Below are 23,760 nucleotides of genomic sequence, written 5' to 3'. Positions count from 1 at the left end.
GACTTCCTTCAGGCCTCTCAAGTGCTACATGTAAGTGTTGTCGACTTCCTTCAGGCCCCTCAAGTGCTACATGTAAGTGATAGTGACTTCCTTCAGGCCTCTCAAGTGCTACATGTAAGTGTTGGTGACTTCCTTCAGGCCTCTCAAGTGCTACATGTAAGTGTTGGTGACTTCCTTCAGGCCTCTCAAGTGCTACATGTAAGTGCTAGTGACTTCCTTCAGGCCTCTCAAGTGCTACATGTAAGTGTTGTCGACTTCCTTCAGGCCTCTCAAGTGCTACATGTAAGTGATGGTGACTTCCTTCAGGCCCCTCAAGTGCTACATGTAAGTGTTGGTGACTTCCTTCAGGCCCCTCAAGTGCTACATGTAAGTGTTGGTGACTTCCTTCAGGCCCCTCAAGTGCTACATGTAAGTGTTGGTGACTTCCTTCAGGCCTCTCAAGTGCTACATGTAAGTGATGGTGACTTCCTTCAGGCCTCTCAAGTGCTACATGTAAGTGTTGGTGACTTCCTTTTTTAAGCCCCTCAAGTGCTACATGTAAGTGTTGGTGACTTCCTTGAGGCCTCTCAAGTGCTACATGTAAGTGATGGTGACTTCCTTTTTTAAGCCCCTCAAGTGCTACATGTAAGTGATGGTGACTTCCTTCAGGCCTCTCAAGTGCTACATGTAAGTGTTGGTGACTTCCTTTTTTAAGCCCCTCAAGTGCTACATGTAAGTGTTGGTGACTTCCTTCAGGCCTCTCAAGTGCTACATGTAAGTGTTGTTGACTTCCTTCAGGCCCCTCAAGTGCTACATGTAAGTGTTGGTGACTTCCTTTTTTAAGCCCCTCAAGTGCTACATGTAAGTGTTGGTGACTTCCTTTTTTAAGCCCCTCAAGTGCTACATGTAAGTGTTGGTGACTTCCTTCAGGCCCCTCAAGTGCTACATGTAAGTGTTGGTGACTTCCTTCAGGCCTCTCAAGTGCTACATGTAAGTGTTGGTGACTTCCTTCAGGCCCCTCAAGTGCTGCATGTAAGTGTTGGTGACTTCCTTCAGGCCTCTCAAGTGCTACATGTAAGTGATGGTGACTTCCTTCAGGCCTCTCAAGTGCTACATGTAAGTGTTGGTGACTTCCTTTTTTAAGCCCCTCAAGTGCTACATGTAAGTGTTGGTGACTTCCTTCAGGCCTCTCAAGTGCTACATGTAAGTGATGGTGACTTCCTTCAGGCCTCTCAAGTGCTACATGTAAGTGTTGGTGACTTCCTTCAGGCCTCTCAAGTGCTACATGTAAGTGTTGGTGACTTCCTTTTTTAAGCCCCTCAAGTGCTACATGTAAGTGTTGGTGACTTCCTTCAGGCCTCTCAAGTGCTACATGTATGTGATGGTGACTTCCTTCAGGCCTCTCAAGTGCTACATGTAAGTGTTGGTGACTTCCTTTTTTAAGCCCCTCAAGTGCTACATGTAAGTGTTTGTGACTTCCTTCAGGCCTCTCAAGTGCTACATGTATGTGATGGTGACTTCCTTCAGGCCTCTCAAGTGCTACATGTAAGTGTTGGTGACTTCCTTTTTTAAGCCCCTCAAGTGCTACATGTAAGTGTTGGTGACTTCCTTCAGGCCTCTCAAGTGCTACATGTATGTGATGGTGACTTCCTTCAGGCCTCTCAAGTGCTACATGTAAGTGTTGGTGACTTCCTTTTTTAAGCCCCTCAAGTGCTACATGTAAGTGTTGGTGACTTCCTTCAGGCCTCTCAAGTGCTACATGTAAGTGTTGGTGACTTCCTTCAGGCCTCTCAAGTGCTACATGTAAGTGTTGGTGACTTCCTTCAGGCCTCTCAAGTGCTACATGTAAGTGATGGTGACTTCCTTCAGGCCTCTCAAGTGCTACATGTAAGTGTTTGTGACTTCCTTCAGGCCCCTCAAGTGCTACATGTAAGTGATGGTGACTTCCTTCAAGCCCCTCAAGTGCTACATGTATGTGTTGGTGACTTCCTTCAGGCCTCTCAAGTGCTACATGTAAGTGTTGGTGACTTCCTTCAGGCCTCTCAAGTGCTACATGTAAGTGTTGGTGACTTCCTTCAGGCCTCTCAAGTGCTACATGTAAGTGATGGTGACTTCCTTCAGGCCTCTCAAGTGCTACATGTAAGTGTTGGTGACTTCCTTCAGGCCTCTCAAGTGCTACATGTAAGTGTTGGTGACTTCCTTCAGGCCTCTCAAGTGCTACATGTAAGTGTTGGTGACTTCCTTCAGGCCTCTCAAGTGCTACATGTAAGTGTTGTTGACTTCCTTCTGGCCTCTCAAGTGCTACATGTAAGTGTTGGTGACTTCCTTCAGGCCTCTCAAGTGCTACATGTAAGTGTTTGTGACTTCCTTCAAGCCTCTCAAGTGCTACATGTAAGTGTTGTTGACTTCCTTCAAGCCTCTCAAGTGCTACATGTAAGTGTTGGTGACTTCCTTCAGGCCTCTCAAGTGCTACATGTAAGTGTTGGTGACTTCCTTCAAGCCTCTCAAGTGCTACATGTAAGTGTTGGTGACTTCCTTCAAGCCTCTCAAGTGCTACATGTAAGTGTTGGTGACTTTCTTCAGGCCCCTCAGTGCTACATGTAAGTGTTGGTGACTTCCTTCAGGCCTCTCAAGTGCTACATGTAAGTGTTGGTGACTTCCTTCAGGCCCCTCAAGTGCTACATGTAAGTGTTGTCGACTTCCTTCAAGCCTCTCAAGTGCTACATGTAAGTGTTGGTGACTTCCTTCAGGCCCCTCAAGTGCTACATGTAAGTGATGGTGACTTCCTTCAGGCCTCTCAAGTGCTACATGTAAGTGATGGTGACTTCCTTCAGGCCTCTCAAGTGCTACATGTAAGTGTTGTTGACTTCCTTCAGGCCTCTCAAGTGCTACATGTAAGTGTTGTTGACTTCCTTCAGGCCTCTCAAGTGCTACATGTAAGGGTTGGTGACTTCCTTCAGGCCTCTCAAGTGCTACATGTAAGTGTTTGTGACTTCCTTCAAGCCTCTCAAGTGCTACATGTAAGTGTTGTTGACTTCCTTCAGGCCTCTCAAGTGCTACATGTAAGTGTTGGTGACTTCCTTCAGGCCTCTCAAGTGCTACATGTAAGTGTTGGTGACTTCCTTCAGGCCTCTCAAGTGCTACATGTAAGTGTTGTTGACTTCCTTCAGGCCTCTCAAGTGCTACATGTAAGTGTTGGTGACTTCCTTCAGGCCTCTCAAGTGCTACATGTAAGTGTTGGTGACTTCCTTCAGGCCTCTCAAGTGCTACATGTAAGTGTTGGTGACTTCCTTCAGGCCTCTCAAGTGCTACATGTATGTGATGGTGACTTCCTTCAGGCCCCTCAAGTGCTACATGTATGTGTTTGTGACTTCCTTCAGGCCCCTCAAGTGCTACATGTAAGTGTTTGTGACTTCCTTCAGGCCCCTCAAGTGCTACATGTAAGTGTTGTCGACTTCCTTCAAGCCTCTCAAGTGCTACATGTAAGTGTTGGTGACTTCCTTCAGGCCCCTCAAGTGCTACATGTAAGTGATGGTGACTTCCTTCAGGCCTCTCAAGTGCTACATGTAAGTGATGGTGACTTCCTTCAGGCCTCTCAAGTGCTACATGTAAGTGTTGTTGACTTACTTCAGGCCTCTCAAGTGCTACATGTAAGTGTTGGTGACTTCCTTCAAGCCTCTCAAGTGCTACATGTAAGTGTTGGTGACTTCCTTCAGGCCTCTCAAGTGCTACATGTAAGTGTTGGTGACTTCCTTCAGGCCTCTCAAGTGCTACATGTAAGTGTTGGTGACTTCCTTCAGGCCTCTCAAGTGCTACATGTAAGTGTTGGTGACTTCCTTCAGGCCTCTCAAGTGCTACATGTAAGTGTTGGTGACTTCCTTCAGGCCTCTCAAGTGCTACATGTAAGTGTTGGTGACTTCCTTCAAGCCTCTCAAGTGCTACATGTAAGTGTTGGTGACTTCCTTCAAGCCTCTCAAGTGCTACATGTAAGTGTTGGTGACTTCCTTCAAGCCTCTCAAGTGCTACATGTAAGTGTTGGTGACTTCCTTCAGGCCTCTCAAGTGCTACATGTAAGTGTTGGTGACTTCCTTCAGGCCTCTCAAGTGCTACATGTAAGTGATGGTGACTTCCTTCAGGCCCCTCAAGTGCTACATGTAAGTGTTGGTGACTTCCTTCAGGCCTCTCAAGTGCTACATGTAAGAGTTGGTGACTTCCTTCAGGCCTCTCAAGTGCTACATGTAAGTGTTGGTGACTTCCTTCAGGCCTCTCAAGTGCTACATGTAAGTGTTTGTGACTTCCTTCAAGCCTCTCAAGTGCTACATGTAAGTGTTTGTGACTTCCTTCAGGCCTCTCAAGTGCTACATGTAAGTGATGGTGACTTCCTTCAGGCCTCTCAAGTGCTACATGTAAGTGTTGGTGACTTCCTTCAGGCCTCTCAAGTGCTACATGTAAGTGATGGTGACTTCCTTCAGGCCCCTCAAGTGCTACATGTAAGTGTTGGTGACTTCCTTCAAGCCTCTCAGTGCTACATGTAAGTGCTAGTGACTTCCTTCAAGCCTCTCAAGTGCTACATGTAAGTGTTGGTGACTTCCTTCAGGCCTCTCAAGTGCTACATGTAAGTGTTGGTGACTTCCTTCAGGCCTCTCAAGTGCTACATGTAAGTGTTGGCGACCTCCTTCAAGCCCCTCAAGTGCTACATGTATGTGTTGGTGACTTCCTTCAGGCCTCTCTGTAGCCGTAGCACCTCGGTGCAGCTGATCGCTGTTGCCAGTTATTTGTTTCACATGGAATAATTTGACCAGTCACCGTCGAGGCTCCCATGCACGTGATTGCGAGAACTACATGTTGACATAGAATCGTCAAACTACAACATATATGACTTTTAACGAAATTAAAATCACCGAAATTATTTTAAACAATATTAATGAAGTAAGTTACAAATATAAGTCCAGATGTACAATGAACACTTTTTATAACCATACAGTGTAATTAGAAGATTACGTTGTGTACTATACTCAAGAAAATACGGTACTGTGAATGATACCAATGATAAACACTGAAAAAATCATTGTGTTGTAGGTACAAGCTTGGCTTCTGTCGCTTCTGTACAGTCAAGTACAATGCCAACATCAATGAGCTGGACAACATGTTTGTACATCTGACCAATGTCTCCATACAGAAGCAAGGGGTAGGTGGAACATCTGACCAATGTCTCCATACAAAAGCAAAGGGTAGGTGGGACACAGGGTACATCTGACCAATGTCTCCATACAGAAGCAAGGGGTAGGTGGAACATCTGACCAATGTCTCCAAACAGAAGCAAGGGGTAGATGGAAAACAGTGCACATGTGACCAATGTCTCCAAACAGAAACAAGGGGTACCGGTAGGTGGAACACAGACTACATCTGACCAATGTCTCCAAACAGAAGCAAGGGGTAGGTAGAACACAGTGTACATCTGACCAATGTCTCCAAACAGAAGCAAGGGGTAGGTGGAACATCTGACCAATGTCTCCATACAAAAGCAAAGGGTAGGTGGTACACAGTGTGCATCTGACCAATGTCTCCAAACAGAAACAAGGGGTAGATGGGACACAGGGTACATCTGACCAATGTCTCCAAACAGAAGCAAGGGGTAGGTGGAACATCTGACCAATGTCTCCATACAAAAGCAAGGGGTAGGTTGGACACAGTGTGCATCTGACCAATGTCTCCAAACAGAAACAAGGGGTAGATGGGACACAGGGTACATCTGACCAATGTCTCCATACAGAAGCAAGGGGTAGGTGGAACATCTGACCAATGTCTCCAAACAGAAGCAAGGGGTAGATGGAAAACAGTGCACATGTGACCAATGTCTCCAAACAGAAACAAGGGGTACCGGTAGGTGGAACACAGACTACATCTGACCAATGTCTCCAAACAGAAGCAAGGGGTAGGTGGGAGACAGTGTGCATCTGACCAATGTCTCCATACAGAAGCAAGGGGTAGGTAGAACACAGGGTACATCTGACCAATGTCTCCATACAGAAGCAAGGGGTAGGTGGGAGACAGTGTGCATCTGACCAATGTCTCCATACAGAAGCAAGGGGTAGGTAGAACACAGGGTACATCTGACCAATGTCTCCATACAGAAGCAAGGGGTAGATGGGAGACAGTATGCATCTGACCAATGTCTCAACACAGAAGCAAGTGGTAGGTGGGACACAGCGTACATCTGACCAATATCTCCACATAGAAGCAAGGGGTTGGTGGAAAACAGGGTACATCTGATCAATATCTCCACACAGAAGCAAGGGGTAGGTAGAACACAGGGTACATCTGACCAATATCTCCACACAGAAGCAAGGGGTAGGTAGAACACAGGGTACATCTGACCAATATCTCCATACAGAAGCAAGGGGTAGGTAGAACACAGGGTACATCTGACCAATGTCTCCAAACAGAAGCAAGGGGTAGGTTGGACACAGTGTGCATCTGACCAATGTCTCCATACAGAAGCAAGGGGTAGGTAGAACACAGGGTACATCTGACCAATGTCTCCACACAGAAGCAAGGGGTAGGTGGGACACAGTGTACATCTGACCAATGTCTCCATACAGAAGCAAGGGGTAGGTAGAACACAGGGTACATCTGACCAATGTCTCCACACAGAAGCAAGGGGTAGGTGGGACACAGTGTACATCTGACCAATGTCTCCACACAGAAGCAAGGGGTAGGTGGGACACAGTGTACATCTGACCAATATCTCCATACAGAAGCAAGGGGTAGGTAGAACACAGGGTACATCTGACCAATGTCTCCACACAGAAGCAAGGGGAAGGTTGGACACAGTGTACATCTGACCAATATCTCCACACAGAAGCAAGGGGTAGGTTGGACACAGTGCGAATGTGACCAATGTCTCCACACAGAAGCAAGGGGTAGGTGGGACACAGTGTACATCTGACCAATGTCTCCATACAGAAGCAAGGGGTAGGTGGAACACAGTGTACATCTGACCAATATCTCCACACAGAAGCAAGGGGTAGGTAGAACATGTGACCAATGTCTCCATACAGAAGCAAGGGGTAGGTAGAACACAGTGTACATCTGACCAATGTCTCCACACAGAAGCAAGGGGTAGGTGGGACACAGTGTACATCTGACCAATGTCTCCATACAGAAGCAAGGGGTAGGTGGAACACAGTGTACATCTGACCAATATCTCCACACAGAAGCAAGGGGTAGGTAGAACATGTGACCAATGTCTCCATACAGAAGCAAGGGGTAGGTTGGACACAGTGTGCATCTGACCAATGTCTCCACACAGAAGCAAGGGGAAGGTTGGACACAGTGTACATCTGACCAATATCTCCACACAGAAGCAAGGGGTAGGTAGAACACAGGGTACATCTGACCAATGTCTCCACACAGAAGCAAGGGGAAGGTTGGACACAGTGTACATCTGACCAATATCTCCACACAGAAGCAAGGGGTAGGTAGAACACAGGGTACATCTGACCAATATCTCCATACAGAAGCAAGGGGTAGGTGGGACACAGTGTACATCTGACCAATGTCTCCACACAGAAGCAAGGGGAAGGTTGGACACAGTGTACATCTGACCAATATCTCCACACAGAAGCAAGGGGTAGGTAGAACACAGGGTACATCTGACCAATGTCTCCACACAGAAGCAAGGGGAAGGTTGGACACAGTGTACATCTGACCAATATCTCCACACAGAAGCAAGGGGTAGGTAGAACACAGGGTACATCTGACCAATATCTCCACACAGAAGCAAGGGGTAGGTAGAACATGTGACCAATGTCTCCATACAGAAGCAAGGGGTAGGTAGAACACAGTGTACATCTGACCAATGTCTCCATACAGAAGCAAGGGGTAGGTGGGACACCGGTACATCTGACCAATGTCTCCATACAGAAGCAAAGGGTAGGTGGAACACAGTGTACATCTGACCAATGTCTCCACACAGAAGCAAGGGGTAGGTGGGACACAGTGTACATCTGACCAATATCTCCATACAGAAGCAAGGGGTAGGTAGAACACAGTGTGCATCTGACCAATGTCTCCACACAGAAGCAAGGGGTAGGTAGAACACAGGGTACATCTGACCAATATCTCCACACAGAAGCAAGGGGTAGGTAGAACACAGGGTACATCTGACCAATGTCTCCACACAGAAGCAAGGGTTAGGTAGAACACAGGGTACATCTGACCAATATCTCCATACAGAAGCAAGGGGTAGGTGGGACACAGTGTACATCTGACCAATATCTCCACACAGAAGCAAGGGGTAGGTGGGACACAGTGTACATCTGACCAATATCTCCACACAGAAGCAAGGGGTAGGTAGAACATGTGACCAATGTCTCCATACAGAAGCAAGGGGTAGGTAGAACACAGTGTACATCTGACCAATGTCTCCATACAGAAGCAAGGGGTAGGTGGGACACCGGTACATCTGACCAATGTCTCCATACAGAAGCAAAGGGTAGGTGGAACACAGTGTACATCTGACCAATGTCTCCACACAGAAGCAAGGGGTAGGTGGGACACAGTGTACATCTGACCAATATCTCCATACAGAAGCAAGGGGTAGGTAGAACACAGTGTGCATCTGACCAATGTCTCCACACAGAAGCAAGGGGTAGGTAGAACACAGGGTACATCTGACCAATATCTCCACACAGAAGCAAGGGGTAGGTGGAACACAGTGTACATCTGACCAATATCTCCATACAGAAGCAAGGGGTAGGTAGAACACAGGGTACATCTGACCAATGTCTCCACACAGAAGCAAGGGTTAGGTAGAACACAGGGTACATCTGACCAATATCTCCACACAGAAGCAAGGGGTAGGTGGAACACAGTGCGAATGTGACCAATGTCTCCATACAGAAGCAAGGGGTAGATGGGACACAGTGTACATGTGACCAATGTCTCCAAACAGAAACAAGGGGTAGGTGGAACACAGTGTACATCTGACCAATGTCTCAAGGGGTAGGTAGAACATGTGACCAATGTCTCCGTACAGAAGCAAGGGGTAGGTAGAACACAGGGTACATGTGACCAATGTCTCCACACAGAAGCAAGGGGTAGGTAGAACACAGTGTACATCTGACCAATGTCTCATGTGTTTTTCCTAAACTTATTTTCAAAACATTCATTTTGGTACATAACTTAAGTCACAACTAGTGTTTACTCACCACCTGTCATGAAACAAAATAGTAATTCTGATTGCATAAAGCTATCAGAATGAGCCTGTTTTAACCAATTCTCCACAAAATGGATGAAATAAACATCCTGTTGACTGAGAAATGTTCACATATATGGGGCAAATTAAGTAACAAGATGTCATGTGGCCAAAGTATGGGGATATTTGTTTTTTATATGTGAGGTATGCATTTATTTTGACATCCCTAGTACAGAGCTTGGGATGGATGAACATAAACCATGTACATACCAATGCATGAGTGTATATGTTAGTACTATATTAATTAGATTATTAGATTACATGACTATAGAGATCGCTGGCCATCACTAATGTCCACTGGTGTTGTCCACTTACAGGAGGACTACAATGCAATCCATGGAGGGAAGTGGACGGTGCAGAATCTCCGCCTCTTCCTGGAGGGGACAAGGGGCAAAGAGGTGAGCGGCTTACTGACAGGGTTGTCCCATCTTCCCTAGGCAAGGGAGATAACTGACTAAAAGTCCAGTTTCCACCCTCACCAAACTAGGCTGGTATTATGGAGTTATAGTTTGGCTGGACTAACGAGTCTATGCATAGTCCATTCAAAATCATGTTATAAAATCAACATCCAGTTCGTAAACTGCTATGCAGATTTACGTTGATTGCAGGATTTGCAAAGTAAGTGTATTGTCAGCTTAGCATTAACAGATATTTTCTACATCTTTTCATGGTTTTAATCAAGGTGCTCACATGATTTGATGCACTTCATGAAGTGAGACCTGTTTCATTGCAATATAGATCTTGATTATTGATCAGATTGTCTTGACTGGCAGCCGCCATTTTGTTTGAACCAAATGCAAGGGAAAGGAGAGGTGGAATCTGATTGGTCAATAGGAGGGACATAGGAGGGGCATAAATCATAATACAATCAAGCCCTGAAATTTCAGCGTAGTTGAGCAAGGGTGGAAACTGGACTTTAATAGTCAGTTAACTCCCTTGCCTCGGGAAGATGGGATTGTCCAAGAGCTCTGATAGCTAGGGACATACACACTCTGTGTAGGGGGCTGTGTTTTGATGTGGGAATGGTGACACACTTTGCCTGGTGATTGAATGAAAGGAGAAATGGAATGCAGCATCCAGACATTGTTAATCCTCCCCTGATGCCATTGTCTCTCTGTTCCAGGTGTCGGACAAACTGTTTGATGAGATCCACTGGCAAACAGTTCACTCACTGAAGGCTGTTTCTGTAAGATGAACCAGTGGTTGTTCAACAGCACATGCATGTGATGAGTGTGGTGGAATACTCAAGATGTAATGAATGGCTGGCTCCTTTAGAACCTTGCTTAGCTCACCTTAACAAAGTCAATGGTTTTCTTCAAACAGACATCCTGCCGGCAGCACTCAACCTAAACCCCCTTGGCTACGACAACATAGATAGCACTGATCACAACCAGTATTTTACCATAACCCCTATTTACAACTTTTAGGGATATATATTTTATACACACTTTGTATACAAATTATTTGTTGATAATACTTTGACATCTGCCATCAGGGTGCTGAATGTGAATGTACCTGGTGTGATGTTTTATCTTTGTACCTTTAAGTTTCACCTGTAAAGATCCGGGGTAGAATAGGTCTCCACCAACCCTTGCTTGCTGTAAAAGGCGACTGCACTTGTCGTAAGAGGTGACTTGGTGCATGTCATCGATCCCATGGTATACTTGGATCGATGCTCATGATGTCAATCATTGGATTGTCTGGTTGAGGCTCAGTTATTTACAGACCCCCCGTTATATAACTGGAATAATGCTGAGTGCAACATTAAACAACAAACAAACAAACAACCATTTAAGTTATGGCTAACTGTTTTAACTGGTTGTATAAAATACATTATAATTTCAGGGTGTGATATCAAATGATCGACATTGCTTTGAGTGCTATGGGTAAGAACATAGAAAGGTTTTATTTTTATAAGATCCTGAAAACAGAACTAGATTACAACAGCTTGTATATATAGCACCTTGCTACAGTGGCATGTATTAATGCATCATGCATATACAGATGACAATATTTAAAAATTTGGTAAAACTTAATTCTCACACATTTTGTTTCATCCTGTTTGATGCAGATTTACACGGTGTGCACACTGGTTCAGTTCTTTTAAATAAATCAGTCAACAAAAATAACTTCACAGACTGTTTATAAACTAGAAATGTAAACAAACTGATAACTTGGTTACCAGTCAAATGCCATGGAATCACTTGCAATTGTTTTATTTATTGTTAACTGGAGTGTCAAGTTGTGATTACACTTATTTGGTCATTGTGAAATATATTTTCAGGTATGACATTATTATTGACGATAATCTCAAGCCATGGCTTATTGAGGTAAGAGGTGATATGGCTGAGACATGTGTTACCCTATTCGACGTAATAACCGCCCCTCTCTAATAAGCGCCCACGGCGATATTTGCTAATATATTGGCTAGAGAACAATCCCATTTAGCACCCCTTCCGATTGATCTATGTACACAAGATTATTTATTCACATATAATACGCACTTGTGTGTTATATGCATTCTTAATTATGGCCAATTACATCTTGGAAAAATATATCTGTCGCATATAAACATTTCAGTCTGTCAGCATAAACCACAAAATTTATCTTTCAACTGTTTTTTTCCACCAAAATAATATTCTAATAAGAGCCCCCTATTTCTAATTTTGAGAGCGCCCTAGGCACTTATTACATCGAATACGGTACTTACTTTCCAGGGCTAAGGCACATTTATAAACATTAAAATAGCAGGAATGTTTCATGGAATTCTCAGCCATTCTTTATTTAATAATCTCCAGTTATTATGAAAAAGTCCATCAGCTTGTCACGAAATGTTCTTAGAGATGTAAATATCAGGGCTTTGTACAACTACTTTAGAGCAACAAAGATTGCCTCTCTCATATATATGTTTGTATATAAGTGTTCCATGTGTTCCAGGTGAACGCCTCTCCCTCTCTTACTGCCACCACCTCCAGCGACCGCATCATGAAGTATAAACTCATCTCAGACGTCATCAACATCGTCATCCCACCAGGAGAAGGTCCAGAGTAAGTATTCATAGACACACTTATCACTGTAGAACATTTGCACCTTGCAACATAAAACCAACTTTCTCATTAAGTTCTTCTGGCTTTTATCAGACATAACATTAGTCTGCCCGTAGCAAGGCAAGAGGAATAAGAGAGGAACAGAAAGGCCTCTTAGATAATAGTCTTGGTTCTTAGGCACTGCCCGCATCATCATAAAGTCATATTTCTTTTTTATTTCCATTTTCAAAAAATAACATAATCCTAATACTTAAAAACAATGTGATCCCATATAGCACACAGTTACTTCCCTTTACATGTGCACTGCTTTACTGTGCATAGCGTGTTATGGTCATGGTGGAAAGAGGAGTTTGTATGTTTGTTTATGTCAGGAGGCCCTTTCAACTTTTGATTTGGTTACATACTAGTTGGAACAAGCAAAAAAAAACCTCAGCACCCCCTCAAACCCCCGCCCCACCCCAGACTGTCTGTAAATTGTGGGTGTTGAAATATGTTACCTTTTATGGTGTCTATGAAGAGGGAAATTGTTAGGGAAATTGTTTTACTTGTCAAATATATATTTTGTGCATTTAACATTACTTATTTATGGGTGTGATCGTGTTGTTGTTTTTTGCAGTGTCCGTTGGAGCAAGATACCTTCCAAGGAACATTTGGGGAACTTTGAACTTTTGTGAGTGGCATTGTTTTTAATATCTATGATTCAGGCTTCACCATCATGTCCATTCTCATGCTGCAACTGTGATAATCCAGAAATGTTTCATCAGTATCACTTACTCCAACGACATGTCAGAAGGCTGGGGTAGGAGAGCACCACTAGTGGTTCAAGCATTGACTAGTCAGGCCAAATCACATGGCAGAAGGCATTGAGCAACACCAGCGGTTCAAGCATTGACTAGTCAGGCCAAAACACATGTCAGGAGGCCGGGGTAGGAGAGCACCACTAGTGGTTCAAGCATTGACTAGTCAGGCCAAAACACATGTCAGGAGGCCGGGGTAGGAGAGCACCACTAGTGGTTCAAGCATTGACTAGTCAGGCCAAAACACATGTCAGGAGGCCGGGGTAGGAGAGCACCACTAGTGGTTCAAGCATTGACTAGTCAGGCCAAAACACATGTCAGAAGGCTGGGGTAAGAGAGCACCACTAGTGGTTCAAGCATTGACTAGTCAGGCCAAAACACATGTCAGGAGGCTGGGGTAAGAGAGCACCACTAGTGGTTCAAGCATTGACTAGTCAGGCCAAAACACATGTCAGGAGGCTGGGGTAAGAGAGCACCACTAGTGGTTCAAGTATTGACTAGTCAGACCAAAACACATGTCAGGAGGCTGGGGTAAGAGAGTCCCACCAGTGGTTCAAGCATTGACTAGTCAGGCCAAAACACATGTCAGAAAGCTGGGATAGGCGTGCAACACCAGCGGTTCAAGCATTGACTAGTCAGGCCAAAACACATGTCAGGAGGCCGGGGTAGGAGAGCACCACTAGTGGGTCAAGCATTGACTAGTCAGGCCAAAACACATGTCAGGAGGCCGGGGTAGGAGAGCACCACTAGTGGTTCAAGCATTGACTAGTCAGACCAAAACACATGGCAGAAGGCTTGGATAGGCGAGCAACACCAGCGGTTCAAGCATTGACTAGTCAGACCAAAACTCATGTCAGAAGGCTTGGGTAGGAGAGCACCACTAGTGGTTCAAGCATTGACTAATCAGGCCAAAACACATGTCAGGAGGCTGGGGTAAGAGAGTACCACCAGTGGTTCAAGCATTGACTAGTCAGACCAAAACACATGTCAGGAGGCTGGGGTAAGAGAGCACCACTAGTGGTTCAAGCATTGACTAGTCAGACCAAAACACATGGCAGAAGGCTTGGATAGGCGAGCAACACCAGCGGTTCAAGCATTGACTAGTCAGACCAAAACTCATGTCAGAAGGCTTGGGTAGGAGAGCACCACTAGTGGTTCAAGCATTGACTAATCAGGCCAAAACACATGTCAGGAGGCTTGGGTAAGAGAGTACCACCAGTGGTTCAAGCATTGACTAGTCAGACCAAAACACATGTCAGGAGGCTGGGGTAAGAGAGCACTACTAGTCAGGCCAAAACACATGTCAGAAGGCTGGGGTAGGAGAGTACCACCAGTGGTTCAAGCATTGACTAGTCAGGCCAAAACACATGTCAGGAGGCTTGGGTAAGAGAGCACCACTAGTGGTTCAAGCATTGACTAGTCAGGCCAAAACACATGTCAGGAGGCTTGGGTAAGAGAGCACCACTAGTGGTTCAAGCATTGACTAGTCAGGCCAAAACACATGTCAGGAGGCTGGGGTAAGAGAGTACCACCTGTGGTTCAATCATGCAGACTGTACAAATTTACACTCTGGGACAGTGTTGTTGCACTGACCTTGACCTTATGTTACAGATATGATGAAGACCTGGCCCAGACTGACCTTCTGAACCAGGAAGTGAAGCGAATGGGGGCTGCTGGGATAGGTCCTCGAGGTGCACGAGACAGGAGATCCACACACGCAACATGGAAATAATATCAACTACATTCCTGAGTAATTACAACTGCATTCCTGAGTGATAACAAACAACTGCATTCCTGAGTGATAACAAACAACTGCATTCCTGAGTGATAACATACTACATTCCTCAATAAGTTCATCTGCCCTGTGTGATAATTCATGACAGAACTTGATCAGGATAGAAATGAAAACTTTTGTGAACAGCCTCACACTGAAACCTGGCGTCATCCATCATTGCTTTCTCTACTTGACCATCTTTTGCATCTTATCTCTGCTTGATGACAATATGCAATTAACAGAACAGTGCCAGGATTAAAAATGACATTAGGATTGTTTTACTGTTATATGCCCAGTTTCACTGTTCATCAAATTATGTGACTCACATGGAAAAAGCTCTGCATACACATATCCCTGCGCAGTGATGATTGGTTGGAAATCAGTTAAATATGTCTTTGATGTTCATTCCCACGATTGAATCCGCCGAATAAGACGAGTTGCCGATACTGCAAACAGAGTATTATTCAGGTGACAAAAAGTAATTAAAACGCCTTTAAAATCATTATATTTTCATCAGTTTCTCAAAACTAGCCATCCCGGATTATTCTGTTGTGATATCTACTCTGGACCCATAGCTGTATTTTGAACCATAACCGAACTGCAAAATCATGTCAAATAACTACCCAATCAGATTATTCCCATGGTCAAGAGGAATCATGTGCTGACTAAGTGGTGATAGATGTGAATATGTTACCTCAACACACAGGTCACAAATCAGGTGAAGTGATGGATGGTGGTGTTCAGCAGTTTAGCTCCTGAGAGTTTCTAGGGCTTCGGTCCTGTTCCACACTGAAGGACAAGATGGTATTGGTGGTTAATGGTTCCAGGCCATTAGTGTGGCATGGAGGCATAATATCCTGGTACATGAGAATTGTCACTAAAAAAAACACTTCATTTATGTGTTATCACAGAGAGAGAGAGAGAGAGATCTTTCATTACTCTACACCAGGTGTGCTCACCACAACCATGTAAATATCTTCTGTATTTATTAATAAACGTGAAAACTTCTTTGTGTGGTTTAATAGATCAATACACGATCTGACCTGTCAATCAAAACTTGCGCATGCTAGAAGAGGAAGTTGAGCCTGACATCGGACAGAAACGACCCGTGAAGATCCGGGGTAGAATAGATCTTCAGCAACCCATGCTTGCCGTAAAATGCGACTATGCTTGTCGTAAAAGGTGACTAACGGGATCGGATGGTAAGGCTCCCTGACTTAGTTGAGTCATGTCATCGATCCCACTCAATGTTCAGGATGTCAATCACTGGATTGTCTAGTCCAGACTTGATTATTTACAGACTGCCGTCAAATAGATGGAATATTGCAGAGTGCGGCGTAAAGCAACAAACCAACCAACCAAGCAGAAACGAATGATTCCATCTACTAAACCAGGCAGTGTCAAATGTAAGAATACTCCCCCTGTGATTGACAGCTTGTGTTTTGAAATTTTTAACACATGGCAGATTTCCTCTTTGGAAATTATCAGGCAACTCCTGGACATAAACTGGACGACCTAAAACCTGCAATAGTTACCCTGTTCTAAAACCAAGGAGAGACCTTCCCTGCTTTAAAATCTATAAACCTACGTGACATCATGGGGGGAAGTCACTGCTCGTTTCACTGTCATCTCGAGAGGAATATATTATTTTCTAGGATTCAGTCAGGATTTAGGATCAGTCGATCATGCACAGATAAACATGTTCGTCTTTACGTCGAAGCCCTAAAAACCAGTAGTGACTGAGGGTACTTTTTTGTGTATTTTCCTCAGCATATGGTAAGATATGGAGGCCAGGTCTGCATTTGAACTTACAACAGTTGGGTGTCTTGGGTAACATGTTCAAATTGATAAGTTCCATTTTATGAGAGAATTTTTCAAGTTTGTATTCGGCCGGTATGTCTGGCTTGTCCATATTAGAAAACAGTACCCACCAGAGTTGTGCTACAAGCCCAGGATTCGTTACTATATGGATGTTTTCAAAACAAGGCCTGTTAACATTGATGCTACCCAGTTTGCTGTGTCCTTATGGAGACGAGTTGGACGTCTCCCTTTTGTTGTAGACTCCATACAAATCCAGCTGGATGTAATTATTCACGTTTGGTTTTACCGCGAGGATTCAAATTATCACATCACAAGTGAGTTGATTTGCTATTTACAAGACAGAAACCTCCTCAAAGCATGTATCAAACTTGCGGGAGAGAAATCCAATTGTTTCGGCGTTCAAGGTGTGTTTTGATGCCAAGTTGATATGTTCAAAAAACATGACCCATACCTCTAAGATTTACAATAACGTCGTCGATCTCGTGAAGTGCATTTCCAAAACAAAATGTGGACCTGACAAGTCTTCTGGGTTAATACTTTTTTAATCTCATGTTCACCCGAGGTTAGAGTATCGGGCACATATTCTATGCACGCTTGTGCAATGTCACCTATCTAAAACTTGACCACATACACTCTAAAGCATTGAAAGTACGCGCCATCACTCGGTGGCCACTCCACAAGTCGTGTGCTGGATGTATCATCTGAAGTTGAAGTCCATGGTTTCCAGCATGTCTGCAATGGATGTACTTAATTACTAGTGAAGAAGTGTGTATGGTTTTACGCCGCTTTTAGCAATATTCCAGCAATATCGCGGAAGGGGACACCAGAAATGGGTTTCACACATTGTGCCAATGTGGGGAATCGAGCGCGGGTCTTCAGCGTGATGAGTGAACGCTTTACCATCTTGGCTACCCCACAGCCCCCTTAATAACTAGAATACAAGATATGTGAATGGTCAAATGGTAAACACCTTTTGGGTTGGGAATTCAGAAACTAGCAATACTTCACAAGGTACGTGACATTAATCATATGAACCCTGTTTCCACTTTGCAATCCTGTTCATGTTACCTTCTGAAACCAGGAGCGTGTTCAGATCTAAATGATATTGTCACCAAGAGTATGACTCGAAATATTGTTTAAGTTATCGCCCAAGAATTCATCTCTTGAGATATATTTCAACTTTATGCATATTTTCACAGATGCCTCTCGGGATATGCCTTTTGTGATAACACTGCCGGGACACTTCGGATTCCAGATTTGCTTGTTGCAGGGGCATTTCGGCTGAGCGATCATCTTCCCGTCTTGATTGCTGCATTGATTACTGTTATTACAACACCAGAGTGGGTTAATCGCAATGTTCATGAGGTGATAGTATTTGTAGATTCAATGGCAGCTGTACATGCAACTGAATCTGGGGTCAAGAAGTGACATTTTACATAAGAATGCAAGTTTAGACACACTTCTTAACTCCGATATATTTCGTATGATGCTCCAATCTCATGTTGGGTTAGATGTTGATGACATGACAGATGCGCCTGGGAAGTCAGGTCAATCAAAATGACCGGGTTAGATCCCCGGCCGCGTCCTACCTAAAGACGTTAAAAGATGGCACGTTGCCTTGCGCTCGACATTCAGGAGCTAAAACAAGGACTGGTCGACTCGGAGTCAATGCACACACGTGCATGATGTACGTCGCTACATAAGTGCAATAAACTTGAACGCGACGTTCACACATTGTCCAAAGGTATTTCAATCCATGATCTTGTCTTGTCAAAGCATTTGAGAGAAAGGTATCGCTGGTCGTCATATGCAAACAATGCCGAAGGGTAAAAGCTCACTTCATAATTTGGCAGAGGCAAAAGGACGTGATGGCTGTTTTTAATCTTAGGTTGGTCACTGTGGCCGTAGTGCATATAGGAGTATTCAACATAATGGTATCTCTCCTATGTGCAGACATTGAGTGAGTGAGAGGTTGGTTGGTTGTTAAACGCCGCACTCGGCAATATTCCATCTATATGACGGCGGTCTGTAAATAATCGAGTCTGGACCAGCGATTAGTATCATGAGCATCGATCCACGCAATTGGGATCGATGACATGCATCAACCAAGTCAGCGAGCCTAACCACCCGCTCCCGTTAGTCGCCTCTTACGACAAGCATAGTCGCCTTTTACGGCAAGCATGGGACCTATTCTTCCCCGGGTCTTCACGGAGTGAGTGAGAGATTGTAACTCTGAACAGACCATCTGCCATTTTTTAGTTCAGCCCGTTTACATAAGTGGTGGATCTTCTGCGGTTTTATTTCAGATGTTCTGTCAAGGCTAAATAACTCCTTTGTATTTATATATGGTGTGACTATGCTACGGTAGCTTGTGAGTTTACTTCAGGCTCTTTATATGATATAAATTCTACACTACCTAAATGTTTGCAGTTGTAGAGTAATTTGGTGGTACGCGGATATTCTCGGATACAGCGGCTGTAGTCACGTGGCAATTTAAATAAATTTAAATCAAATAATAATCATATAGTTCCAAGATACCCTTTCTTTCCACAGCGGACACAACATTGAACACAATTTGACCCGTCCCATTACTGTGTATTATTATTATTATTGTTATTATTATTATTGTTTACAGATTAAAATAGAAAATGCAGCAAAGAGGGTTTGGGTGATCCTGGCACAGTCATGCTGGTTAGGCTCATCATCAGCTCAGGGCCCTTGCCCCCTCTACACGCAGCCCAGACAGCGAATGTGACTTCTCCTTGGAAGTGCTGCCCAGTCAAACCCACCCAGAACTTGAAGAATGTGAAGACTCCCCAACACTGCAGCCTTCTGCATTACCCAGATTGTCAGAAGGGCTGTATTCCTGGTAGCAAAACCGGCTACTCTCCCAATGTCAGTCAACAGATTGGGAGGTACCAAACCTAAGGCACCGAGAACAATTGGGAGTCGGACAACTTGGTACTTGGGATGCAAGAGTGACATTTCGAAAGCGAGGTCCGCATATTTGCCCTGTTTTTTCGTCAGTCTTGTCAATCACATTAGGGGACAGAAAATTCAATGATATGAATGATTTCATTGAATTTATCAAAAAGGACAAGATCAGGTTTGTTGGCCTGGATACGTCTAAGGCTGTAAATGGGAATATTCCAAAGAATTTTGTATTTATTATTTTCCATGACTCCCTCCACATATTCCGGGTCGTACCATGGGTGGACCTCTGTGTCAAAACCACAAGCATGGCGAAGACGGTAATAAAATGATCGAGCTACACCATCATGTCGTTTAAGATACTGTGTTTGTGCCAAGGTGGGCATCCACTGACAATATGTTGGGCAGTCTAATTAAATTCATTACATAATCTACATTTCATATTTCACATTACATTATTTACATCTAAGTTTTACAACATTGTCCAGGAAGTAGACTCCTGTTGTCTTCATCTGAAAAACAAAACGCCTTTCGGGTTTAACGCGGAACAGACAGAAACAGTCAAGATTCGGACCCCCAGCTCTACTGAGCCACCATGTGCAATCGTGGCAGTGAAAAGGCGTCAGCTATGATAGCATTCTTTCTGGAAAGACACAAGAACGTCAGGCTACGTTTTATGCCGCCTATTGATTCTGTTACCGGCGTACCTGTTGGAACACAGCGTGTGATGACTTTGCCTTGTGACTATCTTCCCGAGGCAAAAGAGTTAACTTACTTTAAAACTCCAGTTTTCACCCTTGCCGAACTATGCTGGTATTATGGAGTTACAGTTTGGCTTGACTAACGAGTCTATGTATAGTCCAATTACAATCGCGCAACGAAATCGAAATCCGCTTCGTAAAGTGTCATGCAGATGTCAGTCGATTGCAGGATTTTCAAAGCATGTGCACCGCCAACTCGTTGTCAACGGATATTTACCTACTTTTGTCACAATATAGACCTTGAGTATAGATCAGATCGTCCTGACCCGTGCGCCGCCATTTTGTTTTTAACAGATGCAAGTGATACGAGAGGTAGAATCTGATTGGTCCATAAGAGAGGCAAAAAAAGGTACATAATTCGTAATAACCATTTGGGGGCGCTACGATCGGGCCCAGGAATTCCAGCCTTGTTCGGCATAGGTGGAAACTGGACTTTTGTAGTCAGTTTACTCCCTTGCCTCGGGAAGATGCCTTGTTACTGGAATAACTTATCCCTAAGTCTCCTACCATCAACTACTGATTGAGGTATTCGGTTGACTTGAAACAGTGTATGGTGCCATTGTCTTTCGGCTAGAACAATCTATCTCTGCGTCCACGTATGTGTTGCTCACGATATCCTTATTAGATAGATGCAGTCTTAGTATTGTTAAATATGATCGTGTCTACTCTTCCATCAAGCCCAACTGACATTATGTTGGGAGGCGTGAAAAGCAGCATCAAATGTCATGATATCGTCACTTATTGACAGTGAACAGTTTTTGCTAAGACTGCGCTAAACAGGTTGGTGTATACCAACAATGAGTCACCATCACCTCTTGAGGCTGGCATCTACAAGATTCCCATAGCCAGATCACAAGCCAAGGGAAAGGAGTTTCTCGGATTGAAGTGGCTGGGCGCGCCCAGGACCATGATGGCTGAAATCAGGCGCGATGTCTTGAACGATATCTTCACCGTTACCCTCATTAGCATACTTCCGAGCGATCTGCACTTCCGAACACTGGCTGATATTGAAGCCCAATTCAAGTCAGTGTATGAGTCCAGAATACAGCAGCTCCTTCACGGAAGAGGCATCTACAGCACGGGAACTGTACGAGTCTCCGTGACATATAAGGCGGTGACAATTACGCCATCCACCAAACTGGAGATCCATTCGGCTGGTGACTCCTTTGTTATCCTCACTGACCTGGCATCATTCGAACTAGCTACAGATCTCCAACGGGACATAGAGAAACTAGACTGTGCCAGAGTGAAACCCGCTATCGTTAAAACAGCTGGAGCAGATCTACAGGTAACGCCGGAATGTGACCCGTGTGCTATCCAGAATGCAGCGATTCATCCCTTCTCAGTGACGCATTTCAGAACCTGTATTGTGCTGTGAAGAGGGACGTTGGGTTTATAGTTCCACCCAAGAAAGCAAGAAGTTACTCAAAGTCACCCATTTCTGAAAGACTTGCAGAAAACCTGAAAAGGCGGTTATCCTTGTCGTGAGTTTTGAAAGTAGTAAATGTATTTATTTCAGTGACATCTGAAAATCCAGAGTTATACTTGAATGACATTCCAAACACAACTGCGACTTAAGTACCCGTATTTGTTATTTCAATTTCAGTAAAGAATTGTTTGCAAGTAGTCGTTCATGCTTTTTTCAAGTGAGTCACAACACAGTGACACAATGTGGCTAATATTGACGTCTTACATATGTAGAAGGTCGAGGTATGTGAGTTTGTTTAAATGCTGCTGTGAACGTTACTTCAATCAAATGACCATAGTATATCAGCCTCATCTGAAAGGAAAGCCCGAAGTATCTTTAAGTCATATGTTTTAGCTGGAGTATTAAGGGAGACACAGTTGACGTATGGATTTCTACCTCTTTAATATTATATGCGACTTATAAACGTTCCAGCATCTGGACCGAAACGCGAAAGAATAATTACATTGAAAACCATGTCAACTTCACAGGTGGTAGACGTTTACCACACTTTACCCGAGTGTGCTGACTGACCCAGGGTCCTTGTCATGTTCAGATTGGTCCAAATTCATCTGAACACTTTAGATTGGCGTGGACTTATCTGGAGGCGTCCTAACGAATGCCATGCGAAATCCAACGTAAGGCAACTTGACAGATTTGGTCTGTGTCAATATGGGGCAGGATCACCATGACTCTGCATTTTATCCATGGAAGGGACACTGAACTGTACGAACAACGCGCTGGTGTGACGTTGATTAATGTTATTTGCATACTCGTATCTGCAAGGAATCGGCGTATGGGAAGTGACAAAGTGGAGACGAAGGCTTGTGGTATATACACACAAAGAATAACGTTAAGCACACCTCAATATATTTCATTATTGTTTGGCCTCAATATTTGTAACAGTCATGAAATATATGATTACGGGAAGAATTATGTTTACTCGAGATGATGTAATAAGCCATGCGTGCCCGTGCAGCATGCTCCCCTTGAGTATCTCTAAAAGCAGTATATCCAAACGTTCAAATTGCTTTCTTAAGCTCGGTTTTAAACAGTTATTCCATGACATTGTGTGACCATGGCACGAAGGCGATTATCAAACGCCAAAAGATGGCAAATAATCGGCATGCTTAATGCAGGAATGTCTTGTAATGCCATTGGTCGGAATTTGGGGTATCCTCACACTATCGTAAGCCGTTTAGTCGAGAAACATACTCAGACCGGTGATGTACAGGACCGTCCCTGATCCGGAAGACCTATAACGACTCATCGCGAAGACAGGGACTTCTTCGTCTCATACGCCGAGACACGTACTCGTCTGAAACAGCTGTGGTTGCCGAATCGTCGTTTCAGCACCAGAACCGCCAGGAACCGGCTGAAATCAGCAGGACTGAGGGCTAGACGAGTCATAAAACTTCCCTTGTTGAGAGATCACCACAAAGCTGCTCGTTTAGCATGGTGTATTGCGCGACAGAACTGGAATCTGAGAACTTGGAGACGGATCCATTGGTCAGACGAAAGACGCTTTCTGCTCCACGTAACTGATGGAAGAGCAATATTTTGGAGGCACCGTAACACGGCCTACACCCCAAGGAACATTAAACCGACTGTTGCATACGGCTGGGTTCGGTAATGGTTTGGGGTTGAATCTCTCATGATTGCAGGTTGGATTTGGTCACCATAAGGGGCAACTTAACAGGGGTTCAGTCGACGTTCCTCATTTTGACAACCACCCTCATGCTACTCGACCTCAGTACATGGATGACAATGCCAGGCCTCATCGTTCGCATGCAATCGTGGATTACATGAGGGCCAATGCAATGACGACTCTCTCTCTCTCTCTCTCTCTCTCTCTCTCTCTCTCTCTCTCTCTCTCTCTCTCTCTCTCTCTCTCTCTCTCTCTCTCTCTCTCTCTCTCGATGTACA

The 23,760-nt window shown here is 44.3% G+C and overlaps 1 protein-coding gene across 4 annotated transcripts in view; it reads left to right on the top strand.

Moving 5' to 3' along the window:
* The window catches only part of LOC124145800 (polyglutamylase complex subunit TTLL1-like), a 58,696-nt gene extending 42,832 nt beyond the window's left edge, over positions 1 to 15,864 (top strand). For all 4 annotated transcript variants that reach the window (XM_046515720.2, XM_046515719.2, XM_048386402.1 and 1 more), the window contains exons 8-15: positions 5,059 to 5,167; positions 9,556 to 9,636; positions 10,362 to 10,424; positions 11,084 to 11,124; positions 11,523 to 11,568; positions 12,176 to 12,285; positions 12,902 to 12,955; positions 14,694 to 15,864. In XM_046515720.2, the coding sequence (XP_046371676.1) occupies positions 5,059 to 5,167; positions 9,556 to 9,636; positions 10,362 to 10,424; positions 11,084 to 11,124; positions 11,523 to 11,568; positions 12,176 to 12,285; positions 12,902 to 12,955; positions 14,694 to 14,814 (625 nt within the window). In that variant the 3' untranslated portion in view covers positions 14,815 to 15,864. The remainder of the gene's footprint in view (positions 1 to 5,058; positions 5,168 to 9,555; positions 9,637 to 10,361; positions 10,425 to 11,083; positions 11,125 to 11,522; positions 11,569 to 12,175; positions 12,286 to 12,901; positions 12,956 to 14,693) is intronic.
* The last annotated feature ends 7,896 nt before the right edge of the window (positions 15,865 to 23,760 follow it).

The sequence above is a fragment of the Haliotis rufescens genome, unplaced genomic scaffold, assembly GCF_023055435.1.
Source record: "Haliotis rufescens isolate VD_foot unplaced genomic scaffold, xgHalRufe1.0.p SCAF_6, whole genome shotgun sequence".
NCBI lineage: Eukaryota > Metazoa > Mollusca > Gastropoda > Lepetellida > Haliotidae > Haliotis > Haliotis rufescens.
Note: the sequence above shows the minus strand (reverse complement) of the source record. Positions and strands in the feature narration are given on the sequence as shown.